The 23,672-nt window shown below is 46.5% G+C and overlaps 1 protein-coding gene and 1 long non-coding RNA gene across 2 annotated transcripts; both read left to right on the forward strand.

Moving 5' to 3' along the window:
- The first annotated feature begins 6,724 nt into the window (after positions 1-6,724).
- Positions 6,725-10,100, forward strand: LOC123442292 (protein Rf1, mitochondrial-like). Its single transcript, XM_045118334.1, has 2 exons — positions 6,725-9,338; positions 9,406-10,100. The coding sequence occupies exon 1, from the start codon at positions 6,946-6,948 to the stop codon at positions 9,325-9,327; it is 2,382 nt and encodes a 793-aa protein (XP_044974269.1). The 5' UTR covers positions 6,725-6,945; the 3' UTR covers positions 9,328-9,338; positions 9,406-10,100.
- A 941-nt stretch (positions 10,101-11,041) lies between these two features.
- Positions 11,042-16,765, forward strand: LOC123442387. The gene is made up of 2 exons (XR_006630465.1): positions 11,042-11,616; positions 16,564-16,765. It is a non-coding gene; the product is annotated as an uncharacterized LOC123442387 (long non-coding RNA).
- The last annotated feature ends 6,907 nt before the right edge of the window (positions 16,766-23,672 follow it).

The following is a 23,672-nucleotide window of genomic DNA, read 5'->3' on the forward strand; positions in this document are numbered from 1 at the left end:
CCGTTTATAAAGCTCGACTTGTGGCAAAGGGTTTTTCACAAGTTCCAGGAGTTGACTACGATGAGACTTTCTCACCCGTAGCGATGCTTAAGTCCGTCAGAATCATGTTAGCAATAGCTGCATTTTTCGATTATGAAATCTGGCAGATGGATGTCAAAACGGCGTTCCTTAACGGTTTCCTTAAGGAAGAGTTGTATATGATGCAACCCGAAGGTTTTGTCGATCCTAAAAATGCTGACAAGGTGTGCAAGCTCCAGCGATCCATTTATGGACTGGTGCAAGCATCTCGGAGTTGGAACAAACGCTTTGATGAGGTGATCAAAGCTTTTGGGTTTATACAAGTGGTTGGAGAATCTTGTATTTACAAGAAAGTGAGTGGGAGCTCTGTGGCGTTTCTAATATTATATGTGGATGACATATTACTGATTGGAAACAACGTAGAGCTTTTGGAGAGCATAAAAGGTTACTTGAATGAAAGTATCTCTATGAAGGACCTAGGAGAAGCTGCTTACATTCTAGGCATTAAGATCTATAGGGATAGATCAAAACGCCTGATAGGACTTTCACAAAGCACATACCTTGATAAAGTTTTGAAGAGGTTCAAAATGGAACAGTCCAAGAAAGGGTTCTTGCCAGTTTTACAAGGTACGAGATTGAGTAAGACTCAGTGCCCAGCAACTGATGAAGATAGAGAGCATATGCGCTCCGTCCCCTATGCTTCAGCCATAGGTTCTATCATGTATGCGATGCGGTGCACTAGACCGGATGTTAGCCTGGCCATAAGTATGGCAGGTAGGTTCCAGAGTAATCCAGGAGTGGATCACTGGACAGCGGTCAAGAATATCCTGAAGTACCTGAAAAGGACTAAGGAGATGTTTCTCGTGTATGGAGGTGACGAAGAGCTCGCCGTAAAAGGTTACGTCGATGCAAGCTTTGACACAGATCCGGACGACTCTAAGTCGCAAACCGGATACGTATTTATTCTTAATGGGGGTGCAGTAAGCTGGTGCAGTTCCAAGCAAAGCGTCGTAGCAGATTCTACATGTGAAGCAGAGTACATGGCTGCCTCGGAGGCGGCTAAGGAGGGTGTCTGGATGAAGCAGTTCATGACGGATCTTGGAGTGGTGCCAAGTGCACTGGATCCAATAACCTTGTTCTGTGACAACACGGGTGCCATTGCCTTAGCAAAGGAACCACGGTTTCACAAGAAGACCAGACACATCAAACGACGCTTCAACCTCATCCGCGACTACGTCGAGGAAGAGGACGTAAATATATGCAAAGTGCACACGGATCTGAATGTAGCAGACCCACTGACTAAACCTCTTCCACGGCCAAAACATGATCGACACCAGAACTGTATGGGTGTTAGATTTATTACAATGTAATTCACATGGTGATGTGAGGGCTAGATTATTGACTCTAGTGCAAGTGGGAGACTGTTGGAATTATGCCCTAGAGGCAATAATAAATATATAGTTATTATTATAATTCCTGTATCAAGATAATAGTTTATTATCCATGCTATAATTGTATTGAATGAAGACTCATTTACATGTGTGGATACATAGACAAAACACCGTCCCTAGCATGCCTCTAGTTGGCTAGCCAGTTGAATAATGATAGTCAGTGTCTTCTGATTATGAAAAAGGTGTTGTTGCTTGATAACTGGATCACGTCATTGGGAGAATCACGTGATGGACTAGACCCAAACTAATAGACGTAGCATGTTGATCGTGTCATTTTGTTGCTACTGTTTTCTGCGTATCAAGTATTTATTCCTATGACCATGAGATCATATAACTCACTGACACCGGAGGAATGCTTTGTGTGTATCAAACGTCGCAACGTAACTGGGTGACTATAAAGATGCTCTACAGGTATCTCCGAAGGTGTTAGTTGAGTTAGTATGGATCAAGACTCGAATTTGTCACTCCGTGTGACGGAGAGGTATCTCGGGGCCCACTCGGTAATACAACATCACACACAAGCCTTGCAAGCAATGTAACTTAGTGTAAGTTGCGGGATCTTGTATTACGGAACGAGTAAAGAGACTTGCCGGTAAACGAGATTGAAATAGGTATGCGGATACTGACGATCGAATCTCGGGCAAGTAACATACCGAAGGACAAAGGGAATGACATACGGGATTATACGAATCCTTGGCACTGAGGTTCAAACGATAAGATATTCGTAGAATATGTAGGATCCAAAATGGGCATCCAGGTCCCGCTATTGGATATTGACCGAGGAGTCTCTCGGGTCATGTCTACATAGTTCTCGAACCCGCAGGGTCTGCACACTTAAGGTTCGACGTTGTTTTATGCGTATTTGAGTTATATGGTTGGTTACCGAATGTTGTTCGGAGTCCCGGATGAGATCACGGACGTCACGAGGGTTTCCAGAATAGTGCGAAAACGAAGATTGATATATAGGATGACCTCATTTGATTACCGGAAGGTTTTCGGAGTTACCGGGAATGTACCGGGAATGACGAATGGGTTTCGGAAGTTCACCGGGGGGGCAACCCACCCCGGGGAAGCCCATAGGCCTTGGGGGAGACACACCAGCCCTTAGTGGGCTGGTGGGACAGCCCACAAGTGGTCTATGCGCCAAGAGAAGAAAAATCAAGAGGAAAAAAAAAAAGAGGAGGTGGGAAGGGAGGAGGACTCCCTCCCACCAAACCTAGTCCAACTCGGTTTGGGGGGGGAGAGTCCTCCCCCTTGGCTCGGCCGACCCCCTTGAGGGTCCTTGGACCCCAAGGCAAGGCCCCCTCCCTCCCACCTATATATACGGAGGTTTTAGGGCTGATTTGAGACGACTTTTCCACGGCAGCCCGACCACATACCTCCACGGTTTTTCCTCTAGATCGCGTTTCTGCGGAGCTCGGGCGGAGCCCTGCTGAGACAAGGTCATCACCAACCTCCGGAGCGCCGTCACGCTGCCGGAGAACTCTTCTACCTCTCCGTCTCTCTTGCTGGATCAAGAAGGCCGAGATCATCGTCGAGCTGTACGTGTGCTGAACGCGGAGGTGCCGTCCGTTCGGTACTAGATCGTGGGACTGATCGCGGGATTGTTCGCGGGGCGGATCGAGGGACGTGAGGACGTTCCACTACATCAACCGCGTTCTCCAACGCTTCTGCTGTACGGTCTACAAGGGTATGTAGATCACTCATCCTCTCGTAGATGGACATCACCATGATAGGTCTTCGTGCGCGTAGGAAATTTTTTGTTTCCCATGCGACGTTCACCAACATGAGGACAATCCTCGGTTTTACACACTCAGTCTGCAAAATTTGCTACTATCAACTTTCAACTAAATTTTCTCTAGGAACATATAAAAACAGTAGAGCTATAGCGCAAGCTACATCGTAATTCGCAAAGACCATTAGACTATGTTCACGATAATTAGTTCAATTAATCATATTACTTAAGAACTCCCACTCAAAAAGTACATCTCTCTAGTCATTTGAGTGGTACATGATCCAAATCCACTATCTCAAGTCCGATCATCGCGTGAGTCAAGAATAGTTTCAGTGGTAAGCATCTCTATGCTAATCATATCAACTATACGATTCATGCTCGACCTTTCGGTCTCATGCATTCCGAGGCCATGTCTGCACATGCTAGGCTCGTCAAGCTTAACCCGAGTGTTCCGCGTGCGCAACTGTTTTGCACCCATTGTATGTGAACGTTGAGTCTATCACACCCGATCATCACGTGGTGTCTCGAAACGACGAACTGTAGCAACGGTGCACAGTCGGGGAGAACACAATTTCGTCTTGAAATTTTAGTGAGAGATCACCTCATAATGCTACCGTCGTTCTAAGCAAAATAAGGTGCATAAAAGGATTAACATCACATGCAATTCATAAGTGACATGATATGGCCATCATCACGTGCTTCTTGATCTCCATCACCAAAGCACCGGCACGATCTTCTTGTCACCGGCGTCACACCATGATCTCCATCATCATGATCTCCATCAACGTGTCGCCATCGGGGTTGTCGTGCTACTTATGCTATTACTACTAAAGCTACATCCTAGCAAAATAGTAAACGCATCTGCAACACAAACGTTAGTTATAAAGACAACCCTATGGCTCCTGCCGGTTGCCGTACCATCGACGTGCAAGTCGATATTAACTATTACAACATGATCATCTCATACATCCAATATATCACATCACATCGTTGGCCATATCACATCACAAGCATACCCTGCAAAAACAAGTTAGACGTCCTCTAATTTTGTTGTTGCAAGTTTTACGTGGTGACCATGGGTATCTAGTAGGATCGCATCTTACTTACGCAAACACCACAACGGAGATATATGAGTTGCTATTTAACCTCATCCAAGGACCTCCTCGGTCAATTCCGATTCAACTAAAGTTGGAGAAACTAACACCCGCCAGTCATCTTTGAGCAACTGAGTTACTCGTAGCGATGAAACCAGTCTCTCGTAAGCGTACGAGTAATGTCGGTCCGAGCCGCTTCAATCCAACAATACCGCGGAATCAAGAAAAGACTAAGCAGGGCAGCAAAACGCACATCACCGCCCACAAAAACTTTTGTGTTCTACTCGAGAAGACATCTACGCATGAACCTAGCTCACGATGCCACTGTAGGGGAACGTCGCATGGGAAACAAAAAAATTTCCTACGCGCACGAAGACCTATCATGGTGATGCCCATCTACGAGAGGGGATGAGTGATCTACGTACCCTTGTAGATCGTACAGCAGAAGCGTTAGTTAACGCGGTTGATGTAGTGGAACGTCCTCACGTCCCTCGATCCGCCCCGCGAACTATCCCGCGATCAGTCCCACGATCTAGTGCCGAGCGGACGGCACCTCCGCGTTCAGCACACGTACAACTCGACGATGATCTCGGCCTTCTTGATCCAGCAAGAGAGACGGAGAGGTAGAAGAGTTCTCCGACAGCGTGACGGCGCTCCGGAGGTTGGTGATGATCTTGTCTCACCAGGGCTCCGCCCGAGCTCCGCAGAAACGCGATCTAGAGGTAAAACCGTGGAGATATGTGGTCGGGCTGCCGTGGCAAAGTTGTCTCAAATCAGCCCTAAAACCTCCGTATATATAGGTGGGAGGGAGGGGACCTTGTCTTGGGGCTCAAGGAGCCCCAAGGGGGTCGGCCGAGTCCAAGGGGGAAGGTTCCCCCCCCCCCCAAACCGAGTTGGACTTGGTTTGGTGGGAGGGAGTCCTTCCTTCCCTTCCCACCTCCTCTTTTTTTTTCTCCTTGATTTTCTTCTCTAGGCGCATAGGGCCCTCTTGGGCTGTCCCACCAGCCCACTAAGGGCTGGTGCACCACCCTCATGGCCTATGGGCTTCTCCGGGGTGGGTTGCCCCCCTGGTGAACTCCCGGAACCCATTCGTCATTCCCGGTACGTTCCCGGTAACTCCGAAAACCTTCCGGTAATCAAATGAGGTCATCCTATATATCAATCTTCGTTTCAGGACCATTCCGGAAACCCTCGTGACGTCCGTGATCTCATCCGGGACTCCGAACAACATTCGGTAACCAACCATATAACTCAAATACGCATAAAACAACGTCGAACCTTAAGTGTGCAGATCCTGCGGGTTCGAGAACTATGTAGACATGACCCGAGAGACTCCTCGGTCAATATCCAATAGCGGGACCTGGATGCCCATATTGGATCCTACATATTCTACGAAGATCTTATCGTTTGAACCTCAGTGCCAAGGATTCATATAATCCCGTATGTCATTCCCTTTGTCCTTCGGTATGTTACTTGCCCGAGATTCGATCGTCAGTATCCGCATACCTATTTCAATCTCGTTTACCGACAAGTCTCTTTACTCGTTCCGTAACACAAGATCCCGCAACTTACACTAAGTCACATTGCTTGCAAGGCTTGTGTGTGATGTTGTATTACCGAGTGGGCCCCGAGATACCTCTCCGTCACACGGAGTGACAAATCCCAGTCTCGATCCATACTAACTCAACGAACACCTTTGGAGATACCTGTAGAGCATCTTTATAGTCACCCAGTTACGTTGCGACGTTTGATACACACAAAGCATTCCTCCGGTGTCCGTGAGTTATATGATCTCATGGTCATAGGAACAAATACTTGACACGCAGAAAACAGTAGCAACAAAATGACACGATCAACATGCTACGTCTATTAGTTTGGGTCTAGTCCATCACATGATTCTCCTAATGATGTGATCCCGTTATCAAGTGACAACACTTGCCCATGGCCAGGAAACCTTGACCATCTTTGATCAACGAGCTAGTCAACTAGAGGCTTACTAGGGACAGTGTTTTGTCTATGTATCCACACAAGTATTGTGTTTCCAATCAATACAATTATAGCATGGATAATAAACGATTATCATGAACTAAGAAATATAATAATAACTAATTTACTATTGCCTCTAGGGCATATTTCCAACAACCTCCACTCTGGCCCCCCGCCGGCGACCAGCCAGTGGCGAAGGTAGAGGGTGGAGAGGGTTGTCCACAGCTCACCCTGAGATAAAATTACATGCATAATTATATTGTTGGCCCACCCTGGCCCATAGCGCTAGGTCGCGTGGACTTGCCCACCAACTCACTCCGGCGACGGCAAGGGGTAGGGAAGCAGAGAAAGGAAGGTTTTGGCGGCTAGGGTTGGAGTGTCTCCGGTGTCGCCCTAGAAATTCTATTAAAAATATCATCGAAAAACTGCTTTTCATGAAGTTATTACTGTACATATATTTTCATGCATGCATGGCTTCCTTGTACATTTCTAGGGCTGGCAAGTAAATTTAAATTATTGGTCTAAATAAAATTTTATTCTTACAAATTATGTCCCTAAGAAAAGCAAATTGTAATTTTAGCTGGATTTTTTTAGAGATGACTACGTTGGTACAACTTGAAAAAAGCACTCATCTTGCTCCGAGTTCACGACCTGCTTACCAATGAAGCCCGTGCCTCGCTTCTCCTCCACCACACCAATGTCGTCACTCCGCCTCCGCCTCCGCCTCTGCGCCCGCCACTGCTCCTCCACCTCGAAACCCTCACGCCGCCGGGGCTGGGATCCCCACGCCGCTTTCGCCGCCGCCGCGGAGCGTGCGCGATCTGGCAACCTCACCCCGCAGGACGCACACAACCTGTTCGACGAATTGCTGCAGCATGGCAATCCTGTCCAGGAGCGCCCCCTCAACAACCTTCTGGCCGCCCTCGCCCGTGCGCCGGCATCTAACACATGCAGAAACGGCCCTGCACTCGCGGTCGCCCTCTTCAGCCGCATGTCCCAAGGTGCCCGCCGACGGCTCGCGGAGCCAACGACCTGCACCTACGGCATCCTCATGGACTGCTGCTGCCGCGCACACCGCCTGGATCTGGCCCTCGCCTTCTTTGGCCGTCTCTTCAGGACGGGCCTGGAGGCAGAGCAATTCGTCTTCAACACCCTCCTCAAGGGACTCTGCCACGCGAAACGGGCGGATGAGGCCTTGGAAGTGCTTCTTCACAGGATGTCTGAGCTGGGCTGCATCCCCGATGTGGTCGCGTATAACATGGTCATCCATGGCTTCTTCAAGGAAGGCCAAGCAGGCAAGGCGTGCAGCCTGTTTCATGAAATGGCGCAGCTAGGCGTTATGCCTAATGTGGTGACATATACCTCAGTTATCAATGCGCTGTGTAAGGCCAAAGCAATGGACAAGGCAGAGTATTTCCTTCGTCAGATGGTTGATAATGGCGTTGTACCAAATAATGTGACATATAATAGCCTCGTCCATGGATATTCCTCTTCAGGCCATCAGAAGGAAGCGGTTAGGGTGCTAAAAGAAATGACAAGTCAGGGTATCATACCAGATGTTGTTACTTGCAACACGCTCATGGCCTCCCTTTGCAAGAACAGAAGAAGCAAAGAAGCTGCAGAAATTATTGACTACATGGTCGTGAAGGGCCTGAAACCTGATATTGTCTCGTACAGTATTCTGCTACACGGGTATGCCAACGAAGGATGCTTAGTTGATATGACTAATCTCTTCAATTCAATGACTAGAGCTGGTATTCTCCCTGACTGTCACGCTTTGAACATACTGATTAATGCATATGCTAAATCTGGCATGATGGATGAGGCTATGCTTATATTTAAGGGAATGCGGAAACAGGGAGTGACTCCAGATGTAGTCACCTATTCCACGGTAATAGATGCATTTTGCAAAATGGGTAGCTTAGATGATGCTATGGTGAAATTTAATCAGATGATTGACATGGGAGTACAACCGGACACCGCTGTTTATCGTTCCCTAATTCAGAGTTTTTGTACACACGGGGATTTGGTGAAAGCAAAGGAATTGGTTACTGAAATGAGGAACAAAGGTATGCGTCCTCCTGATATTATGTTCTTCCATTCAATCATGCAGAACCTATGCACAGAAGGAAGGGTAATAGAAGCACGGGATATCCTTGATTTGATAGTGCACATTGGTATGAGGCCTGATGTTTTCACATTTAGTTTACTGATTGGTGGATACTGCCTAGTGTGCAAGATGGCAGATGCATCGAAAATATATGATGATATGATGTCATATGGTTTAGAACCTTCTAATATGACATATGGTATACTTATTAATGGCTATTGCAAAAACAGAAGGATTGATGATGGGCTGATTCTGTTCAAAGAAATGTTGTGCAAGGGACTTAAACCTACAACTTTTAATTATAACGTCATACTGGATGGATTATTTCTGGCTGGGCGAACTGTTGCTGCAAAGGAAAAGTTTAATGAGATGGTTGAATCTGGAGTAAGTGTGTGCATCGATACATATTCGATAGTTCTTGGTGGACTTTGTAGAAATAATTGTAGCAGTGAAGCCATCACGCTATTCCAGAAATTAAGCACAATGAATGTCAAATTCAATATTGCAATTGTCAATATCATCATTGGTGCATTCTATAGGGTTCAGCGAAACCAAGAAGCCAAGGATTTGTTTGCTGCAGTATCAGCCAATGGTTTGGTAGCTGATGTCTTTACCTACACCATAATTATGTCAAATCTTATAAAAGAAGGTTCAGTGGAAGAAGCTGACAATCTCTTTTCATCAATGGAGAAGAGCGGCTGTACTGCTGATTCTTATATGTTAAATCTTATCATCAGAAGGTTACTGGAAAAAGGAGAGATAGTCAAGGCTGGGAATTATATGTCTAAAGTTGATGCAAAGAGCTACTCACTTGAAGCTAAAACTGTGTCGCTGCTGATCTCTCTCTTTTCAGGGAAAGGGAAATATAGAGAACACATACGGTTGCTCCCTACAAAGTATCAGTTTCATGAAGAAGCGGGCACAGTTGAATAGATTGATACATGGTAAACTTTATTTGTTGCTTGCCATAGGTCCTGCTTGTACAAATAATGGATTTTCTATACGTAACAGGAAATTCAGTTTAGAAGAAGCTATCAGGATGAAGTAAATAGTAATCAAGCGTGCACTGGACAGAAGAAGCAGCAACAAACTGAAGATTTATATCCTGCCAATATCCATGGCTTGGCTTCACATGGAATCGAGTCAACCAACCCCTGGCGCGGTTTCATGTGGCTCCACTGAAGGTGCAATCCTTTCTCGGCCAGTGCACCCCTTGTCAGCGCATGCGTACCCCTTCACTCTTGTGTCTGGTCTGAGAAGGAATTTCAAGAAGCTGAGCAGGAACCGGAGCTTGACCGGCTTGAGATCTACGCCGTCAAAGCCAGATTAAGGTTAGTTAATCATAACATGGTACTAGAAAGGTGTTTTGTTGAGTGTTGCGGTGGCTCCTGATGGTCTGGTTAGGGTGGTGTGTGAAGAGGCAGAATGCAAAAGTCTGTATAATATCTGCTTGTGTTGTTATTTTTGCAGCTTCTAGTCTCTACAGGTTTATTTTAGTGCCGGGCTCCATTTTTTTAATTTTTTTATTGAGACAGCACCATGTTGATTTTATACCCTGTAACTTTGCTTAACTAGATCATGCTGGTGTTAAGGCTGGGAATCACAATATCGATGGCCTCAGCATTTTTTCAGCAGTTTAACAAAACATACTCGGTGTTGTTCCTTTTTTATTCAGTGCTCAGTATATCACGGCGGTATGACTATAATAAGGATATATGGGTGATGCATTTGTAACTTCTCTGTTCCTTGGGACAGAAGAGAGCTGATAAATTCTCTATTCTTTTTGGCTTTGGTAGTATAAACATAAAGCAGGAAGTAATAAATTGATATGTGGTACTGTCTTGTTAATGAAACAGGGTCGTTATTACAAGCCTGATGTTTCCACATTTAATTTACTGATTGGTGGATACTGCCTAGTGTGCAAGATGGCAGATGCATTGAAAATATATGATGATATGATTTCATATGGTTTAGAACCTTGTAATTTGACATATGGTATACTTATTAATGGCTATTGCAAAAACAGAAGGATTGATGATGGGCTGATTCTGTTCAAAGAAATGTTGTGCAAGGGACTTAAACCTACAACTTTTAATTATAATGTCATACTGGATGGACTATTTCTGGCTGGGCGAACTGTTGCTGCAAAGGAAAAGTTTAATGAGATGGTTGAATCTGGAGTAAGTGCATCGATACATATTCGATAGTTCTTGGTGGACTTTGTAGAAATAATTGTAGCGCTGAAGCCATCATGCTATTCCAGAAATTAAGCACAATGAATGTCAAATTCGATATTACAATTGTCAATATCATCATCGGTGCATTCTACAGGGTTCGGCGAAACCAAGAAGCTAAGGATTTGTTTGCCACAATACCATCCAATGGCTTGGTAGCTAATGCTGTTACCTACAGCATAATGATGATAAATCTTATAAAAAAAGGTTCAGTGGAAGAAGCTGACAATCTTTTTTTATCTATGGAAAAAAGTGGTTGTACCGCTGACTCTTGCATGTTAAATCATATTATCAGAAGGCTACTGGAACAAGGAGAGATAGCAAGGCTGGAAATTATATGTCTAAAGTTGATGCAAAGAGCTACAAACTTGAAGCTAAAACTGTTTGGCTGTTGATCTCTCTGTTTTCAAGGAAAGGGAAATACAGAGAACACATCAAATTGCTCTCTACAAAGTATCAGTTTCTGGAACAAGCAGCCACTGTTGAATTGTTGGTACATGAGTCTGAAATTTAACTTCTATCGCTTGCCATGGGTCCATCTGCTTGTACAACAAAGGCATTTTCTATATGTAAACAGGAAGAGTGCAATTCAGTTGCACCACCAATGAAAAGGCAGAACTAGGCCTGCCAAAACAAAACCGAATCAAAACTCAAACAGATGGAGCAGCATTTTTTTTTTTTGAAGCTGTACAGTCTGCTAGCCAAACACCTACAGGAGACTGTCGGCGGAGCATGTAGTGGCTGTTGTCTAAGCGTCGTTGCTTCTTCCAGCATCTATGGCCTAGCCTCACACGGAATCGAGCCAACCAATTCCCGTCGGTTTTGGGTGGCTCCGTTGAAGAATGAAGACGCAATCGTTTTGAGCCGCCAGATATGCATGGCCAGATTACTCAGCGAGCCTGCCCCTTTTCTCTGATTCGAGAGAATTTGAAGAAGCTGAGGAGCAACAGGTGCTTGACCGGCTTGTGCGCATCGAAGCCAGTTTGAGGTTAGTTAATCATAACAGGGTACTAGAGGGGTGTTTTATTGACTGTTGCTGTGTATTATGTTATATTCCATTCTCTTGATGATTAGGGTGATCTGTGAACAGGCAGCATGCAAAAGTCTGAGTGACATATGCTTATGTAATTAGGGTGACCTGTGAAGCATGCAAAAGTCTGAATCATACATGCTTGTCTAGTTATTTTCGCAGCTCTCTCTTTGCCATGTACATGTTTTATGGATCCAGTTGTAGCAGTCTATTGAGGTCTGGAGGTTTAGTTTAGGGCCGGTCTGCAATTTTTTTGTTTTGATCGATGCAGCACCATGTTGAGTTTAATAATCCTGTAACTTGGCTTAAGTAGATCATGCTGGTGTTATCTCTAGGAATCACAATATCAGTACTCTTTGTTGTTGCACAAACTGACGCAGATCAATATTCAGAGGTAATATGGTTCTGCCCGTAATTTTCATCGACTGTCAGCATGTTTCTTTTTTATTCAGTACTCTGTATGTCATGGCGGTATGACTATAATAAGGATATATGGCTGATGCATTCTGAACTTCTCTGTTCCTTGGGATAAAGCTGATAAATTCTCTATTCTTTTTGCTTTGCTAGTATGAACAGAAAGCAGGCAGTAATAAACTGATATGTGGTACTATTTTGTTAGCGAAACAGGGTCCTTTTTATTATCTATTTTTCCAGCAATAGTGTGCCGTAAAATTATAGATCGGTTCATTCCTCTCATATCTTTTTTTGAGACAGAGTCTGATGGATTTCGGTGAGCTTCCCCATGGTTTTCTCCTCTGTTCCTTTGGTAAAGAGCTGTTCCTTGATACATTTTGTTACTATAGAACATACCTGGCCAAATGGGCCGCCACGGCACGGTCCGTTGTAAACGGGCCCGGCACGGCACGTTTACTAATCGAGCCGTGCCGTGCCAGCCCGTGAGCTGCGCCTCCAGGCCCAAGCACGGCCCGGTTATTAAACGGGCCGGGATGTTGGCCCGATTAGCACGATGGGCTGCATATTTTTAGCCTCATGGGCATGGACCATATATATAAAATAAACAGGCCGTGCCGTGCCGGCCCGCGTGCCCAGCCTCCAGGCCCAGGCACAGCCCGAGGCGTGCTGCGTGCCTGGCACGGGCCCGTTTAAGTCGTGCCGTGCCTGGTCCATGGCAGGCCGTGCCGGTGGGCTCGCAGGCCGGCCTGTGTAGCCCGGCCCGTTTGGCCAGCTATACTATAGAACAATTGGTGTGCGTTTTTTTTTTCTTTCTTTTAGTTGTACGTTGTAAAACCATGAAAACTGTTTATTTCGTTATATTCAAAATATCTAATTTATTTTCTGTTACGAGGGCTCAAATTCAGCAATTTTTGTTCCTTCATAATTTTTCATTTACTCACTGAGTAGTGAAGGTCTTTGACCTGAAATTCTTGTACTAATTTAGCAAAATCGTTCTTTGAGAAGCACTCCAAAACTGGTTTGTCTTGGATCTGAATCACATTTTATATGAACAAACAGGCGTGACACATGCATGGAAAGATCCCCAAGAAACATTGCACATTTGGGTACATATATCTATGAATACTATTTTATGAACAAGAATTTGGTAAATATTTTGATAGCATTTGTTGGGCTCTCAAGCTCAAGCCACCGTTTTACTTGGAAGAATGTATATTTTAAAAGTATTTATTAGTTCTCGAAAACTTCAGGCAGGAAATCTCACATCCAAGTGTAAGAACACACTATGAATTTACAAAAGTCAGGGAAATTCTTTTGGACCTGAGCTGTACAGAAGAGAAAAATGGCAAATAATTTTGCCTTTTTATTGTGCAGCTATCAAATGAATACATTTTCTATTAAACTTTTGTAGATCCAGAGTGTCTTCCCACATACTCCTTCTGTCCAAAAAACGATTTCCACCCTTTAGTTCATTTACACTTTTGCAAAACAACCTTTCTAAAATTTAAACTGTTGCTAATCAGCCCCCTCTACTTCTTCCTTCCTCCGTTGACCGCCTGCACCGTGGTCGTCCGTCGTCCCATCCACCGTCCGGTCCAACGCTCGACGCGGGTGACACGGAGGCTACTGAAGCTCCTGCTGCTCAGACTCCATCGGGAAAAACTAGATCCCCCGCCAGCGAGACCCTGGCCTGCCCGCTGACTTCGCCATCACCGGCCACGAGATCCCCGAGGAGGATGAGGATGAGGGGTACGTGACCCCGGTCCGCCCAGCCCCAGTAGCACGGCCGCGTCCCGGAGGAGGGAGGAATCCGAGGGGCTCGAGGAAGAGGAGGATGGCTATGGCGACGCCGGGCCGCCCAGCCCCAGTAGCAGCGGCTACGCGACAAGCATGACGAGCAACGTCGCCTCCAACGCCGGCGCCGCCTCCAACGCCGCCGCCGCCTGCGGAATCGAGGAGCCTATTTGCCCGTGCGGAGCTGGGATTTTTTTTCTTCGGCCGACAAGCTCCTCTGGTGCCCCGGTCATGCTCCTGCTGCCGCATCGAAGGTCCTGATCCTGCTGCTTTTGATGCTCTGCAAGTTGATGCTCCTCCGCCCGGAATGACCTGTGCTGCTTCCTGCTGCCGGTGAGATGTAATGCCTCCCTTTGTAAATCTGCACCTTCAGAATATGTCGCCTTGTATGAATTCCTGCAGACCGAATCAGTCAGTCGTGTGTTATGTTAATTTGGTAGCTGTGTTCAGAAATGAAACAGGATTGATGGGAGAATCTTGGAAATGAGGACATTGAGGCCAGCATGCTTGTTGTCCCAACCAAACACGTTTATGCTGTCCTCTGTCTATAGGATCTGTCATACATAAGCTCTGGAATCTGTTTTTTTAGAGAACCCTGATGTCTTGTAATCAGAAGTTCAGAGAAGATATGCAATAAACCTTAAAGAGTACAGTACTGTATTTCTACCATGCAGCTGATTACGATTAAAGAAGCGCAATAACTCTGAACTCTTATTTTTTGAATTGCAAACATGAATCAATGAGCTTGATGCTAGCTTCTGTTTGAAACTCTGAACTCTTATTTTCTGAGTCATGTGGCCCTGTAAAATTTGCACATGATTTGGCAAATCAGAAGACAAGTTTGATGGCCATGAATGCTGTCTAGGTTTCTTCAAGTTTGATACTGTTGGTTTGAAATCTGAAGATGTTATCCGGTTAGTTGGTTCGAGGTTGCAGTGCTTTCTTGCAAAGTGGGCCAGTGGGGTGACAGACCGTATACTGAAGATTTTGACCAAATTTGAAATAAAGCCTGTGATAATTATCTTATCTAACAGGAACAAGCTCTTGTTCCCCTTGTTTCATGTTTAAACTAGGTTTATACAGAAACTTTATATTATACAGATTTTAGAAACATCTTGTTTCTGTAAAATGGTCTAAAATGTAAGCCATTTTTTTTGAACTGTAGCATCACAGTGGACAATTTTGGAGTGAATGTACAGTTTCAGTAACAATAAACTTGTGAAAAACTGATTTACTCAATCAGTCATCTTAACATCATGGTTTATTTTCAGTTTAGAGTAAAACATGGTTTATTTTCAGTTTATACACAATAATGGAAATAAATAAAGCAATATGACAATACTATAACTATTGTGGCTGTACTCTCCAGGTGGTTATCATACCCAAAGCAATATGACAATACTATAGGTATTGTGGCTGCACTCTCCAGGTGGTTATCATACCCAAAGCAATATGACAATACTATAGGTATTGTGGCTGCACTCTCCAGGTGGTTATCATACCCAAAGCAATATGACAATTCTGAATATGCCACAGTACAGTCACATCAAATATGCTTGCACTTACTTTGGCAAGACCAAAAGTATCGATGGTTTAAAAAACTCAGCTAGTCAGTATCAATTTTTGGGCTGCCTTCAAATGAGTGCTTTAAGATCATCTTGCTAACTAAAGATAGCTCTCTAGGAGCTCAAACTATTCATGTATGTTATCAGACGAACCAGCTATTGAAAGAAATAGAGCCGGAGTGCAAAACAACAAGAAAATTTAACTGTGAATTCAGCATACATGAATTCAACACTTGTCGAAATGCACCGAATTCAGTTAAAATTTGGAACTGAATTCAGCACTTGTCGAAATTTAAATGTGAATCCAGCACTTGTGGAAGGCGACAAAATTTCTGTGAAAATCCCTATGCAGCAAAAAATAGCAGGCTTTGCATTCTGTGGGATTAAAGTGCTCTGAAAATCTTCTTCCGCTTCATATAGCTGGAGTACAACAAATTCTGGATGTAGCAGCAGCAGGACCATTCAACATTCAGTTTTGACCAAAACAGAGATAGGACAGGGGTGGAGTACCTTCAGGATGGAGCAGGGGTGGAGCGGCGTCCTCCATGGAGGGCATGGAGCGGGGCAGAGGTGGAGCGGCGTCCTCCATGGAGGGCACGGAGCAGGGCAGAGGTGGAGCGGCGTCCTCCATGGCGTCGGCGTCCGGGCGCGCGAGTGAGCTGCGTGGTGGGTCTGGGAGGGAGAGAAGATGGTGTGAGGCAGAGTGGAGGGACTTACCAGAGCCTCGCCGGAGCCGGATTACGCTGTAGGGTGAAAGAGGGGCTGCGGGAGGCAGGGGAGCTTCGTGAGGCAGGCGATGACACTGGTATCATCACAATTGACTATCACATTCTTCTTCTTAAAGAAGCATATCCAATACTTGTGCAAGTGGATATACAAAATTTTAATAGAAAATATAGAAACTTGTTGAGGAATCTGGTTTTGCCTGGTAGCTTGATTCTGGTCCCTCATGCCGGACTGGAGGCTGTTATAGTCATTATTCGAATTGTGCCGCTAGTCCCTAAGTGTTTTTCTTCCTTATGTTGTTTGCCAGCTTTTTACTGTCATGCGATTTTCGACTTATGTTTGGATCAAGCTGGGTTGCCTTGCTTCATCATTTGTCTACAGTCTGCTAATTCAGCTATGTTGGCAGGGGAGCACTCCTTTCTTGCAGCCGCGGATATCTTGATCTGCTGTCAAGGAGGTCAAAGCCAAAAGCTGGCTGACATAATACTGAAGCTCAGAAGCAGCAAATTTTAAAGGCACAATAGAAGTACAGATTAATTTTAGGATCAATTAATTTGGCAAACAACATAACTTAATTCAAGCACAATGTTTTTACATTATTACCTCAACATTTTGAGCTTAACGTACTCATAATCTACTCAATGAATTCATCCAGGTTGTAGTCCTCCTTGGTGGTCTTGGTGAACTCCAAGATGGTGTGTCGATGGACTATGGTTGTACCTCATGCCCATCAGGACCTTTCGGGTTCGTTGCAACGAGGGGGCGATGTTAAGGCCGGGGAATTAGGTCTTCAGCATTACCCAAGCTTGGCAGGCTCCTTCCCGAGCAGCTGAAGATTTCCACTCCGCAACCCTAACACTGAATCTATACAGGCGTATGGCAAGGGCGAAGAAGTTGTCCGGGAGAGCTTTGTTGGGCCATAATATGGAGAATACGGCCTCTAGGACCGACCTTACAAGCTCCATCATTAGTTTGATACATTATGTGGAGAATGCTGCTTGTTTGTGTTGAGCTGGCTTTGCAATTCGGCGATCCGCCTCTCGGCTAATATATACTAGTTTGAATTGATCAGTGTTGATATAGTTGCAAGTTGTGAGCAACACCACAAAAGGAGCTCACATGAGTCTCCAATGGTGTCCACGATGTTCTTCTGAAGATTTTGGACCTTCAGCTCCGATGCTGCGAGCAGGGTCACATCCATTGATGAGGAAGCACTATCATTACCCTCCCGTCAATGCAGGAACCGAGGGGCTCGACGATCGATCGTCCACCCGCACATGCTAATACCATAGAGCTAGCAGGAAATCATCGCCCCTGCTGACTTGGCAGTTTTGGAGCAATGCGTGTTAAGAGGACACCCGGGTCAAGTCGCACAGCTATGCAAGCGTGGCAAACAAGGGTCGTCCCTGCGCCTTCCCAACCACTAATTCTTCCCGCACCGTCCCTTGGAGGTTTGATTTGATCGAGCACGGGGGCTGGAGGCACGCGGGGCCCATACGTCGAGAGGGCCTAACCCTGACGACGTGTGCGGCTTGCGCCGGGCCCAGGCCCCGGCCCACCAAGGGCTACTATCGGTACCGTGATGATTGGGTTCACAAACCCAACTATGCGCATACCATGAGCGGCTTCGAACCAAACCAGGAAGAACTGAAATATGCACACCACCGATTCCCTCCTCTAAACCGGTGGTGGTATGTAGATCTTCCTGAAGACCCTGGCGAACAAGACACATCAAGACATGCTTAGGCTTAGTGGTGGCATGTAAATCTTTGTTAAGAAGGTCCCACAACCGCCCAACAAGCCCGCTCAAGACAAGGAAGAAGCAAGATCGAAGAGCCCGACAACCGCCCCACGAGCCCGCTCAAGGCAAGGAAGAAGCAAGATCGAAGAGCCCAACGAGCCCGCTCAAGACAAGGAAGAAGCAAGATCGAAGAGCCCGACATCACCTCCGCTGGCCAAGACCCGAGAACGACCTCTGCCGACAACGACCACCTTCTTTGGCCAGCACCTAGCGAGCCTTCAACAGCAAACTATCAGCTTACCTCGCGTGTTGCATCTGCTCTGCGCGAGTAAATAGCATAAAACTATTAGTTTATAAGCTATGGTTCTAAAAAACTATCGGATTTTGCTTTTTCTTAGAAAATACCAAACGTGTGGTTCGTTCTTTCATAAAACCCAAAATCTTTGTTGTTAAAAAATTAAACATGTTTATGACAGGTCGGGCCCGTACCTAAACGATCAGTCTATTTGACCGTTTGTTTGTCCGTTAACTGACATGTAGGGCCTACATGTCAGTGTCTAGAAAAGCAATCAGGTCCTCTAAAGTCTTCTGAAAAAGCAATCGGGTGCTTGAAATATTTTTGCAAAAAGCAATCAGGTCCCTCCTCTGCACCCCCGTGCTCGGACTCCGCGACTGGGTCCTCGTCGCCACGGGTGAAGCTCTTATTGAAGGACGCCTCCTCGTGGACGGCGGCGTCGTCGTCACCGTCCTTGCGCCAGAGGGCGACAGGCCGCATGAGGAGCACGTAGCCCTCGGACTGGTTGCACTGCAGGAAGTTCTGGGCATCGGTCACCTCGTTCTCCGGGCCCCAGCTGCCGTCGTCCGAGGAGTAGCGCCGGAGCACCGTGTAGCTACACTGGTTGTAGAGGAGTAGCACCCGGTGTGAGGATGGGGACGTGGTCGTGGCCTTGCCGGCCGCGCATGTGTCGTACAGGTTGAGCCCGTCGTCGGCGGTGAACAGGGCGCACGCGTACGGGCCCGGGCAGTCCTTGCCGCTCAGGGTCGGGAGCAGGTGGGCGTCGCCGGTCATGAAGTACTTCCACTGGCTGGGAGCTCCACGCGCCGCACGTGATGGAAGGGATCTCCACGGCGGCGCCATGGCTGCTGGCCGGCGACCGTCACGGCAGCTGCTGGCGCACAGCCACGGGAGGGACCCGATTGCTTTTTTCAAAAGTTTGCACGGATCCGATTTCGTTTTTGAAAATTTGCGGGGACCTGATGGCATTTTTAAAAAGTTTGCATACACTCACACGTGAGACCCACATGTAAGTTAACGGTCAAACAAACGGTCAAATAGACGGATCGTTTAGGTGCAGGCCCGGCCTGTCATAAACCTGTTTTAATTTTTTAACTATGAAGATTTTAAGTTTTTTGAAACAGTGAACCACGTGATTGATAGTTTTCTGAGAAAAATTAAAATTCGATAATTTTTTAAAACCATAACCGATAAACGGGTAGTTTTATGCTATTCACACGGCTCTTCAGCCATGCGGCTGGTGGGCAGGCGCACCAGGAGACGAACAATACATGAGGGTTGTGTCACTCACCCTCTCTAGTCTCTACAGCATGGCGCACACACCTGTGCCAAGACGTGTCACACCTTGGACAGGTGTCACCATGGTTGGTGGTGATGGGACGGGCGTCCGTTCCTTGAAGATAGTAGGTATCAACACTTCACCCAAAGCATTTAATGGGTTCATATACTTGGATCAACCCAGGATTGCTTCCTTAGACTCGAACCCATTGTGGTATCCCTTGAGATATAAAAGGAGGACAAGGGAGGAGAGCAGAAAAAGGAGAGGAAAGGGTGAAAAGTAGTAAGGAAGGGAGGCTGGACACTTGGTAGGAGACCAGTATGATTCCATTGCACTTCTCGATCCCAGGAAGGAACATCCGGGATAAACACACACACAAAGCAAGAGTAGGATACTACACATCCATACGGTCCAAACCCGAATAAACAATCGTGTCAGACTCGTACATCGTAGTAGCGTAGATCCTCGCCGCCCAGACTCGAATCATCGAAGAGGATACTTCCTCGTCCACCGTGGGCATGTGTTCTACACACGTGCGCCGCCGACACAGATCCATTGAAGACACGCCTCCACACTCCCACCAACGATGCTAGACGCACCATCGAAACAGGGGCTAGGCGGGGAGAAAGTTATTCCATCTTCAGGGAGCCGTTGTCGTCTCTCCTTCCCGAGCAGGATACTAGCCCTAACAAAAGTCGAAACACATCTAAAAACGAAGCCCTCGCATCGGCAAGGGTCGGGATCCATCACACCTCCATGACCCTAAAGACACCGGAGACGGGGTGGACCGGCGCCAGCGCTGGCGGGAGGCGGAGGAACCCTAAATTTTTAGGGGAGGAGGCGACTGTGTGACACTTTAATTAAAAGGGATCACACTACAACACATTTAAGACAAACAATCAATAAAAGAAAAATACATCTCAATCTTCAAACAATGAATGAAGAACCCCAAAGACAAAAAATGAATTACAATGTAGTCCTTCAACAATAGACTTTAGCACCGAGCCAAATATACTGCCTCCGGGGACTTGGGGGAGTAGATCGCTGCTGCCTCAGCTCCAGCTTGGGGCCCTGATGGAGGTAGAGGTTGCAGTTTGCGGATGTTGATACCAAAGCCAAACTTGCTCCCGTAAGACATCAAGGACAAGAGCAAGAATTGGAGCCGACGAAGATGAGTGTCGGGACTCCAAGTGTCCTCCCTTCGGCAAGAAGAGCCAGCGATGGTCCGGGAAGACTGATAAGCAACCACCTAAAGGGATTGGCGTGCACCGTAGCTAGTCCACAAATGTCATTATTGGAAATAAGCTTGGGATGGAGCAACCGTACTCACTCCAGGTCCTTCACTGGAATCAGGCCCGATATGATCCAACATTGGGTGAGGAAGATGAGCAATAACCGACCACCAAACCCCTTCTTATCACCTCTATGATAGATGGGAAAAGGAGCAACCACCTTATCAACTCGATTTGGTGAACACCAAGGCTATTTAGGGGAGCAATTGGCAAATATGCCTTCCTTCCTCAATCCTCCACGATGGAAGTTGAGCAAAGAAGCACGCCGACGACCACTACACGCTGCTTGCAAGCAATGACAAGGAGCTCAAGACCAGCAAAGTGCCAAATACTCTCATAACAGAACACACCCTAGACCTGCTATGTACAAATACAAGCAGACTTCCTAACCCTGTAACCCACCGTGAGTCTGAGGGCATGAGCCGTTGAAGATGGGAGGGACAGGAGTCAGGATATTCCATGAGACTTTCAAGGGGAGGGGAGGAGAGAGAAAAGGGGAGGTGGAAAGAGGCATCCAGCCACCGGCGTACTTCTCACATAAGCTATACACTAATATTGTCATGCCCAACATGTCATACCGTGGTTACAAACCGAAGGTAGGGATTGAAACCAACTACAATAATTCATTAAGAAACTACCCAAATGCATTGATGTTGTTCAATCTAGCCAGTGAGGGATAGATCATGTTTTTTTTTACAATGAGAAAATGTGTAAAACATTGTTGCTGATCCAAACAGTAAGTTAAGATTAAAACAACAAATATCAGCAGCTAAAACCAAGGCTAAACCATTGTTCAGATAGCAAAGCATGATTCAGATATAGGCAGATAACATTGTTCAGAGTTTAATAGTTCGTACATCGAGATTTCAGACAAAGAACGCATGGTCCAGATATAAACAAAGTAGGCAAGAGGAGAGGAGGCTGCGAGCGGAGGAGGCGACCAGCCGTGGCTGGGGGAGACGGGCGAAGCACCGGCGGCCGCTGCTACCACCGTCGCTCGGTAGGTTTGGTTAGGGATTTAGGGTTCGCTCGGTAGGTCTGATCGTCGCTATAGGTTTTGTCGCCGCTGGTTAGGGTTACTGGGCGGAAAGCCCAAAAGAATAGTGGGCTGATGAAAAATTCGTCTGAAAAATATAGCGTCGCGTCAAAAAAATAGCGTCAATACGCGCTATAGCGCGAAATTGCCGTATTTAGCGCGAATAGCGCCGTAGTGAGTGAAATATGCATAGCGCAGCGTTTAGTTTTCAAATACGCTATTAGCGCGCTATAGCGGCGTTTTAGCGCGCTATTTTTTTCCTTGGTTTGCATACGGCTGGCTAAGGTGGTGAGAAGGGAAGATGGTATAGGATAGATATGGAAGAGTGTGGGAGGAAGAGCAAGACGGTACCTCTGTTAAATAGCTAACCTGCTCCCTCTTGGTTCACAGAGGCATTAAAAACAGCATCGTGTGTGTACACGCGTGGGAAACCAATAGCACCGTGTGTGTACACACGTGGAAAACTGAAGCGCGGCTATGGAGCGCTACGATGGTGGCTATTGCATCGGGAGTATATACGCGTGGAAACCGAAGGGCGGGTATGCAGCGCTGCGGTGGTGACTCTTCATGTTAGTGCTGCTGTGGTAGGTCCATTGCATCGTCGGTCGGGTCTGCACTGTTGTGGCGGCTCCGTTGCGTCGTGGTCGGATCCGGTCGGGTCGGGACTCGAGAGGACAGTGCTGGGGTGGCGTCTCTTCTACGTCCTTGGTCGGAGCTCGTGCACATCCATTCATGCGTGCATGCATGCATCCTTGGCTGCTAGGCCAGGCCCTCATTTCAGGCGACAGCGTGGCAAGTCACTGACGGACAGGCGTTAACGGACCCGTCGGCCGTCGGTGGTCAAGATGGGGGGCTCTGCTCGCTTGCTCACTAATATGAAGTGTGTGTAGTATTGTAATATGTGCTATTTTGAGAAACATTGCATTTCCAGCATGGAGGTGAGAACTGCAGGGTGGTGGAGTGGTTTGACGCTCCTTGGCCAGATATCATTTTCTGTTGTTTTCATATTAAAAGCAGCATTAACAGGCAAAGATTGAAACAAATAGAGCATACAGATAGATAGAAAGAAACATAGTTATAACATAGACAGTACAACTCCATAGATAGATATGAATATTACAAACTCACACTGAACAAACTGACCAAACCTAGCTTACTAAACCTAGCTAACTGAAGCTAGCCTACTAAACTTAGCCCCAGATGGTGAAGATAGGAACATCGAAATTTATGATCGGTAGAGCAAGACTTATGCATCACTTGGTTCTGGGTTTGCGCTTCTTGGATGCATCAGAACTACTTCCTGCACCGGTGTTCCTTCTTGGATGCATCAGAACTACTTTCTGCACTATAGTTGCCACCTAGTCTTGCAGAGTGACACACTGGCAACTGAGCTGGTGGCGCCACTTCCTGGACCTAATTCTCGTCTGTGTCCAGGACGACGATAGGTGCACCATGCGTCAGCGGTGGTGCCACCACCCGAACTTCATCATCAGGAAAGCGAGTCATGTATTGTGCCCAGTGTTGACGCTGCTATGGGTTGGCTGAATCAGCCTCCTTCATTGCCCACAACAAGATGGCAATGGGGAGTAGACTTGGCATCGTCACTCCATGGACTCGATGCATGTTGTTCTTCTCCTCTTGCATGACACGAGCCCTTACTACATCTTCAGCAGCGACCATCTCTTGCATGCTGCTGTACCTATTGGCCATTTTCATGTAGTCGATGAAGAGTTGGTGGTTTCCTCTTGCTGAACCAAGTAGCATAGCCATCCAACCCGGCCCAGTTGGGAAAGGGTTGATGTTAGGGTTGGCCATGAGCTTGGAGGAGAAGAGGAGGAGAAGAGCATGCAAGTGATAGATGTGAGACTGAGA

The sequence above is a fragment of the Hordeum vulgare genome, chromosome 1H, assembly GCF_904849725.1.
Source record: "Hordeum vulgare subsp. vulgare chromosome 1H, MorexV3_pseudomolecules_assembly, whole genome shotgun sequence".
In the NCBI taxonomy this organism is placed as follows: Eukaryota; Viridiplantae; Streptophyta; class Magnoliopsida; order Poales; family Poaceae; genus Hordeum; species Hordeum vulgare.